The sequence below is a fragment of the Choloepus didactylus genome, chromosome 9, assembly GCF_015220235.1.
Source record: "Choloepus didactylus isolate mChoDid1 chromosome 9, mChoDid1.pri, whole genome shotgun sequence".
Taxonomy (NCBI): Eukaryota; Metazoa; Chordata; class Mammalia; order Pilosa; family Megalonychidae; genus Choloepus; species Choloepus didactylus.
This window is the reverse complement of record NC_051315.1, coordinates 109,620,082-109,628,781: the sequence shown is the minus strand read 5'-3', so window position 1 is coordinate 109,628,781 and position 8,700 is coordinate 109,620,082. Positions and strand designations below refer to the sequence as shown.

General features: G+C 46.9%; 1 protein-coding gene across 1 annotated transcript; it reads left to right on the top strand.

Annotated features, from left to right (window-relative positions):
* Positions 1-3,373: 3,373 nt before the first annotated feature.
* Positions 3,374-3,748, top strand: TNP1 (transition protein 1). The gene is made up of 2 exons (XM_037848738.1): positions 3,374-3,509; positions 3,720-3,748. The coding sequence occupies exons 1-2, from the start codon at positions 3,374-3,376 to the stop codon at positions 3,746-3,748; spliced, it is 165 nt and encodes a 54-aa protein (XP_037704666.1).
* The last annotated feature ends 4,952 nt before the right edge of the window (positions 3,749-8,700 follow it).

Here is an 8,700-nt window from a genome sequence, read left to right as displayed (position 1 = left end):
CCCCATGTCCCAACAGCTATCAAAAAAACAACCACTTCATTTCATCAAGAGAAACAAACGCTAAGACTCATTTGGGGAAGCCCAGTGAGGTACTCATGTGCTGGGTTATTTGAAGTAGCTTATGTAGCCTCTCTGTGCCTCAGTTTTCTAAGAAGGAAAGAAGGAAGGAAGGAAGGAAGGAAGGAAGGAAGGTAGGTAGGTAGACTGGTAAAGAAAAGATGAAGAGCAGGCTGGAGTAAGAGATTGTTCTCAAGAAAGCGCCTAGCTCTGAATCCACTAAGGGTCAAGAGTGAGCTCACTGTGCTCTATCTAAATTGTCACTGACTCAAGCAACACTGAGGCAGGACTGGAAAGAGAAACAGAGACAGGCCGCAAAGCCCAGCGTTCAACCCTGCTCTGTCCTCACCCCAGGAGGTCTGATACAGGAGCCAACCCAAACACCCCTCACAACCCCACCCTTGACCAGCCTGTGAATTGCCCCCCACTCCCCACTGGGCTTACTGCTGCTCAAGTTTCTCAGCACATGCGTCTGGAAACAGAACTACCCCTTAACCCTATGCAAATGGACTATTTTTGTTTGTTTCTTCATCAGTTCTCAAGTCTGGCTGCCTTCTCCCCTGTGATCTCAGCTTCTCCTTGGCAGAGCAGGTCTTTTGGAGGTGGGAGAGATTGGTGGGGAGAGAAATATTATCCAGTCTCCAGACCATCCAGAAAATGCCTGTCCAACCAAAGAGGCCAGTTCTCCTAGAAGCTTTTTAGCCAGTGGAGCCATGAATGAAGGGTCAGCACAGAGCACCAGGTGGTCTGTTATGGAGACTATGTCCTTTTCTCCCTTCCCCTCTAGAAGCATTCCCACTTCCTCTACAGATTGTGTCAGACTGTCTGCCCTCCTAATATCAAAGCAGCTAAAATGACCAAATGTTTAAAAACCACCCACCATGGACATTGCTAGTACCTGTGGGAAATGCAGCAGAAGTGAAAAATATCCTCCATAACTACAACCAGATTATGGCAAAAGTCAAACTCAGAGATCACCTAACCCAACCCACCTATTTAAGAAATAAAAGAGCTAAGGGCCAGAGAAGTGTTGTGGCATAGTTCAGAGTCAAAACCAAAACAAACCATCTTCTGTATGGGGAGATCAGACTCAGCATGACGCAGCCCTGGAGGCTACATGGCAGGGTTTCCCATAGTTAGAGTTGGTGTTCCAGACTTTGAGGCTAGTGTTATAGGAACAATAGGCTTTGGACAAATTTCAATTTCAGTGAAAATTTGAAAGTTGGAGAAGTCTTCCTTGGAAAGATAGGGCAAAAATGGGGAGGAATTAGATAGAAGAAAAATTTCTTCTTTTTTTAAAAAAAAAGGTTTTTTTATTCATTCAAAAACTACTTATCTAGGTCTCCTACTCAGCAGCAGGACTGTTTCCTATGCCCTGGGAATACACAACAATGAACACAATTTTTAAAATTCCTGCTTTCATGGAGGTCCCACTTTTACGGTGCTTGCAGGAGCAACAACTAGTGTGAAGACAAGGCTAGGGTAGACAGAGAAGTTTCTGAGATATGAGGAGGCAAGGCAGCCTGTTTTATAGAACTCCTCACTCTTTGTATAAATAAAAATTCCTAACAGAGGTCCCCAGGAAACAGGAAAATGGAAAGTGTCACTTATGGTTGTTCTTCAAGGAATCTGGGTTTCCAAACATGACCTGTCATCTTATCTACAGACATCAGAAATACAAGGAATGGGGCTTGAACCATATTCTCTCTTCTCTGCAACCAACTTTTGCTAAGAAGTGCCTACCTGCAAGATGCCTGGTTCTTGGATTAGGATGGTTGCAGTGGAGAGAAGAACAAGGGAATGAAAGAAGAACTAGTTATCAAGTTCTATTGAAATTTGTTTCAAAGGGATGCATAATGGAGGAAGAAGAAAAGGTCAGAGGACAAGTGCATTGCATGGAAGTTGGTCATTATCTTCTGCAACTTCTACTCTGAGCTCCAACCCCATATGCCCAACAATCATTCAGTATCTCTATTTGGAAAGCTCAAAGGAACCTCAAATCCAATATGTCTTAGACCAAAATGCATGATCCTCACAGTCCCCATACCTGGCCTTTACTCCAGTCAGTGGCTCCAGCTTCCAGAAAGCTGTTAGTCAGAAACAAAAGGCACACCTTGATCTGCTCTCACCTCCCAAAAATCTTGTTGATTTTTGTTCCCTGCTTCTGTACATCTCCATCAACACTCTCCCTGGCCTGGGTCTAAGTCATTATCAAATCTCTCTCTCTCTCTGAAGCACCACAATTGGTAACAGTCTCTCCCTTTATTCATCCTGTTCCCCCGTCCCTCTATCCCCACACAGCAACTTCTAATCCTATCATGTCACCCTCTTAACATTTTTTCATGGTTTCCCAATGCACTTGAGCATGGTCTGGTCTCTGCCCCTCTCTCTGACCTCACCCAGTGACATATTGACAGGCTCCCTCTGCCCCCCAGCCACAGTGCCCCTCTGGTGGCTATTCACTGACCTGTAGTGGACATCTGAGTAATGACTTAGTCCCCACTGGGTCAAAAGCCCCACGAGCACAGGGCCCATGCCATTCTCTCTACCACGACTTTCCTAGCACATAATTACATGGCACATGCTAAGCAATCAATACAAATATGCAGAATGAATACCAAAATATTGGCTAGGGGGGGTAATTTTTCCCTCCCAAGGGACATGTGGCAATGTTTGGTAACACTTTTGGTTGTCACAACTGGATGGGTTCTGTTGGCATCTAATGAGTAGAGGCCAAGGATGCTGCTAAACATTCTGCAATGCCCAGGATGGTCAACAATGCAGAGGCTCAAACTGTGAATAGCGCTGAGGTTGAGAAACCCCAAATTAGGTGTAAGAAAAAAGGAATGTTTTTATCTTGGTCATACTGAATTGGATTTCCTAGAGACAAGTCCTAATACAAATACATTTCTGTTATCTATAAATGCTCTAAGAAAGACTTAACACACACTTATACACATACTCCATGACTATTAAAACTTCCCACAGGTGGGAGAAATGTATTTTAATAAGTCTCTTGTACTCCCCAGAGGCTTGGCTCTGGCCTCGGGATTTAGATGCTCAATAACACTTGTCTAGAGAGCCTCACTTAACACAACAAGGTCCTGAAAATTGAGAGCAGACTTGGAGTAGCATTAAAGGGGCCACCTGGTTTCACATGTTGGACCACAGTGTCAAAAAGGCTAGTGAGGGCACAATGGAGTCCCACCCACCTGCCAGGCCACACCCTTCTGCTGTCACAATGCCTAAGGCCTTAAATACCCAGACTCCTGCCCCCCCCGGCCTTGCAAAGCCCCTCATTTTGGCAGAAACTGCGATGTCGACCAGCTGCAAATTAAGGAGTCATGGCATGAGGAGGGGCAAGAACCGAGCTCCTCACAAGGGAATCAAGAGAGGAAGCAGCAAAAGAAAATACCGGAAGGGCAACCTGAAGAGAAAACGGGGAGAGGATGGTGAGTGAGGGTTAAGTAGAACAGTCAAACAAGGGGAAGTTAGTTGCTCTCGGGGGAGACAGGGCTTACCCTCCTGGGATTAGCCCTACTATGGCCCTGAAACCCCTTTCTGACATTTTTATTTCCAATCAAATTCATGTTTGGCAAGACTGGTATGGATGGGTAACTTTTAACTAGTGTCCCTGCTGCAAATCTGTCTTTTCTCCATAGCCAGTCGCAGTTACCGCTCCCACTTGTGATCCTAGCAGCCGACTCTGCCCTGGTGGACTCCAAACAATGCCGGGCAGCAATGAGAAGACAACAGCCAGGGGGACTGCCAAGGAGAACTGAAGTTAGACCAAAACCACAGAAGAGCCAGCTTATTGTGTGGGTAAAATGCCAGTTGTGACGAAATGAGGAATGTGTATGTTGGCTGTTTCTCCCAAGCATCTCAATAAAATTTTGAAACTGAAAAGTTTCCTTTGATCCTTTGGTTGGGAAACTTGGGTTCCTGGGCTAGACAGACTTGGGGGAGAACTGGCAGACATGAACCATTAAACATGACTTGGGAAATATCAGCAATTTGGCCTTACTACTCCCCGTTGTGCCCCAATTCTGGCTGTGCACATCACCGTATTTAGGGCTTTGGTCCAATGCACTGTCTGCCTACAAAGGGAAGAAATCAGTTCATCAAAGCCCCAATATAAGCCAAAAGGTACAAACACAAAACCATGTGTTCAACATTGGGCTAAAGAGGCGGCCCAGAACTCAAGACCTAACTCATGTGACTGTATGGGCAGGATTCGTAGGCTGTTAGAGCTGGGGAGGGGGAGGGACATCTGGACAAACAGCATGTGTAAAACCAGAGCCCAAGGCCAGTGTGTATCTGTAGCAGAAACAATCATCCTATTAGCAATAGGAAGAGACGGAGGTTTTAGGTCTAGATTTCTTTAGGTTATTTTGGTAGCTATTTTGGATTTCAGATGGACAAAAATGCAGAGAAAGATATTGGTTGGGAGATTCAAAAAGTCAAATGTCAAGCAAACCAGATAGCATGATTCTGATGTCATAAATGAACCTTGGGTATGTTTGGAAGTAGGAATTACCTCAATCTGGGTGCATCTTACTGATCAATTGGCCACTGAACTCTGGCAGGGCACAACTGTCTTTAGATGCAGAGCTGGCTTTACTCATTCAGAAAATGCCTAAGCCCTCACCCGATCTTGACCTGGGGTTGTTATATGGTTGATAACGTCCAGCCAGGGATTCTGACACTTAAACATCCACCCACTCAGAGGGGATAATGAGCACTTCCTGTTGCCTCACAGGCAGTACCTAGGCGGGGATGGGGTAGAACTGAGACTCAGATTTAAACTCAAGGACCAGACACCCAATCCAGATCCGGCGTTGTGGGATGGAGAACATGTTCTTGACCAAAAGGGGGATGTGAAAGGAAATGAAATGAGCTTCAGTGGCAGAGAGATTCCAAAAGGAGCCGAGAGGTCACTCTGGTGGGCACTCTTACACACAATATAGACAACCCTTTTTAGGTTCTGATGAATTGGAATAGCTAGCAGTAAATACCTGAAACTATCAAACTACAACCCAGAACCCATGAATCTTGAGGATGATTGTATAAAAATGTAGCTTATGAGGGGTGACAATGTGATTAGGAAAGCCATATGGACCACACTCTCCTTTGTCCAGTGTATGGATGAATGAGTAGAAAAATGGGGGAAGAAAAAAAAAAAAAGGCACCCAGTGTTCTTCTTTACTTTAATTGCTCTTTTTCAATTTAATTTTTATCCTTATTATTTTTGTGTGTGTGGTAATGAAAATGGTCAAAAATTAATTTTGGTGATGAATGCACAACTATGTAATGGTACTGTGAACAATTGAATGTACGCTTCGTATGACTGCATGGTATGTGAATATATCTCAATACAAATGAATTAAAAAAATAAAAAGAAAAAGAATCAGGAAAGGCTTTAAGCAGGAAGGAATGAGAGGTTCTGAGGATCCAGGTGAGTTTTCCAACAGCGGGGGGTGTGAGACGTTAGACCAGGTGACAGAGTGAGGGCAGGACAAATTCCTTCTCTGGAGAGCTTCTCGTACTTTCAGTGAGAATACTGAGCCGGACCATTGAGGTATGCAGGTACTGAGATTTGGGGAGGGGAAGAGGGTACGACTGCCCACAAAGGTTGTCCCTGTGGACAAGATTCTTACCAGCAGTCCAACAGAAAAGAATGTTCATTTCTCAGATCCCTCCAGCTGAAAAACCCAGGTCACTTCACTTGCTGAAGTGACTAACGATTTTTCAGTTTACTTAGTCCTGCTTGCCTCCTAACCCTAGAGAACACACACACCACTCCAGAGCTGGTTTCCTTTCTTTTCCTCTTTCAGGCTCTCCCACAGGGAAAAGTCAAGAGTAGAGACAAACCAGAACAGGAGTATTGCTGACTGTGTGAAATTTACTTCCCTCCAGAAACTTATGACCTGGAAGTCAGCCTTGTTAGGGCCTGCATCTTCCCTGAAGAAGGTTCAAATGAAGAGGCTTTAGTGAATGGTCTAATCACAGAGAGAGTCTCTGGGAGCCTACCAATATCGGAGCCATTCTCACCCTTAGCCCTGAGAGGGCAAAGAGACAAAAGACTGTTACAGGAGCCCATCGAGAGCCAAAAGCCTGAGGGCGGGAGGGGGACAGACCTCATGGTAGGATCTGTGCTGGGGGATCACAGCTTCTGCCAGAGCCTCAGAAGCAGGGAAAAAACACCCTGACAATTCTCTCCTCTGGGCCTCAAATTCCCTGCTGGTGCTCTCCACTGGCCAAACTCAACAGGCTTCCCAGGAGATGCAGACCACAAGGGCCAGTGAATGTTGGAGAATGGCTCAGAAAAACTAATGGCGAACAGCTAACACAACTTTGTCGATGAAATTTCTCCTTCCCTAGGACTTCGTAGAGCTTTGCCACTTTAGCATCCTGTTCATTTCCCCCCATCCACATTCTCTCTCCAGGTGGGAATGGTAGAGAGGTAAAGCTAGGAAAGGGGTCCCAAACCGAGTTACCCAGGGTTTCTGAGCCCTCTACTTGAAAGGCATGTTTTCTTTTTTAAAATTCGTATGACAGTATTACTCCCAAACAAAATATTCTGACACAGCATATTTCCACATGCCCCTAGACACTGAAACCATCTAATTAATCATTAGGATGGACAAGTAACGAACATTCCCTGAGACTGGTCAGGGTAGCCAGACCCTTGCCTGATAAGTTAAGTCTCTGCCCTCTCGGATAGGTTGTGGAAGGAGTGGCAACTGCCCGGAAAACTCTGCTTTGCAGTAGGAACATTTTCCAGGTCTACGTGCTGGAAATTTTCCACCTCTGGTGTTGACATAGTACCTGCCCTCCAGGAACCTTCATTCAGTCTCTCTTTTTAGAGCCTCTGCGGGCCCAAAACCTTCCAGGTACAAGCAAGTAAATAGTAAGCAGCACAGGGGTCTTTTGACCAGACTGACCGTCCTCCAGGAGGCTCAAAAACCTCACGCCCTGTGTGCTCTTTTCTCCATCTCCACAACCAAGACAGAGTTTGTTCCTCTCTCCAGTTTTCTCTGCAAGGCCATGTCCTAAAGCCTTCACTTATTTGGCCCTTTTGGAAAGTGAAAAAAAAAATTTTTTTAAATAAAAAGTTAGGATCTTGGCCACAAGCCCTCCTGGGTCACCTTGACCTTCTTGCAAGTTGACTTGGACGTGGAGCCTCTCCTCCACTGGCCTGGGGTCCAACAGGGTGATGAAGCCAGAGGACCTACAGGTGGGTGGAGAAAGTACAGCTGACTCCCACCCTGAGCCCCAAATCCCCGCCAGTTGACCCCGGGGTGGGACCTGCAGTCTCCCTGCAGCTGTCAGCAAAGAGAAAGTTTCGGAAAATGCTCAGGGGTGTGCTGAGTTGGTGAAGGCCCAGATATGGCAACTGGGAAGAGACCCTGTGTGCCCCAGAGGTAGTGGTGCAAGTCAGACATGGCCTGGGGTTCGGCTTTTGGGGTCGCCCAAAGGTTCTGTCCTTTGAGTCCAGAAAATAGCGGCAGCCTGAAAATCCACCGGCTTTGCAATCTGAGCACTCACTCGCAGGCTTGCTCAGGGGAAAGAATCCAGACGGGGTGGGGTCTTCTTTCCTGACCCCCAGGAGCCTTGGGTCTAAGTTACCAGGACAGTGCCAGGTAGGTGAGTGAGGTAGCTGGTTATTGTGCTTCAACAGAGCCCGCCTCTCCTCACTTCTGCACCCACGGAGCCACCCTCCCTCTCCAACCTTTCGTCACTCTGAACTTGAGCCCTCTCCTTGATCTGAGCCCTGCAGCCATATTCTCCCAGAAGTGGTGCAGATGATAACTCTCTCAGCGGCAACATGGTACAAGGGAAAAAGTCCAGAACTTAAACTCACATGTCTGGATTCCATCAGAGCTGTCTCCTTCTGCTTTGTGACCTTGGCAAGGTGTTTGATCACCTTGCCTGACTGCTGGCCTTCTCAGACCTCCACAGGCACAGCTGGGGCCATCTCATCTCTTCCTACGGTGCCGGCTCCACCACTGCGGTCACCAAGGCTGACCCCAGCCTGAGCAGCTCAGGCAGCCAGCACAGTGTGGAGTGAAGCAGACGGGCACTGGGGTGAGCTGGCCCTGGCTGTCTATGCTGGCTCTAAGACCTTAGATGAATTTCCTAACCTCCGTTAGCCTCATTTCCCTTATCTGGAAAATGTCGGTTATAACATTGACCTCACTGGGCGATTGTAAGAATTTCAAATGTGGTTAATTATAGGCCCGTAAATAAGTCACCTGCCCTGTCCTTTCTTCCTCTGGTCCGGCCTTTTTGGCCTCATTATGCTTGTGTGGCCCGGACTGGTAACCCTGCTTCCCAGACCTTAGCCTCCGGATGCCGGACCACTCAAGGCTGAGGCCCCACAGCTGTGGAAACACTTCCCGGGTGGTGCCTGCTGACTCAGCAGAAAGTTCCAGACTTCCAGTCTCTCCACTTGGCACCTCTCAGTCTCTCTAGGCCCTTTTGCGTGGCCAAGTCCTGAGATCAGAAAGCACCCACGTCTCCCAGTGGCTTGTTTTCCTCTGCCGTAAAATGTAGGAGTCAGGGATGATCTTCTATCTCCATCTAGATTGTCAACCCCTGGGTGCAGGAGTCAAGCCATCCATGAATGACGGACCCAAAGAA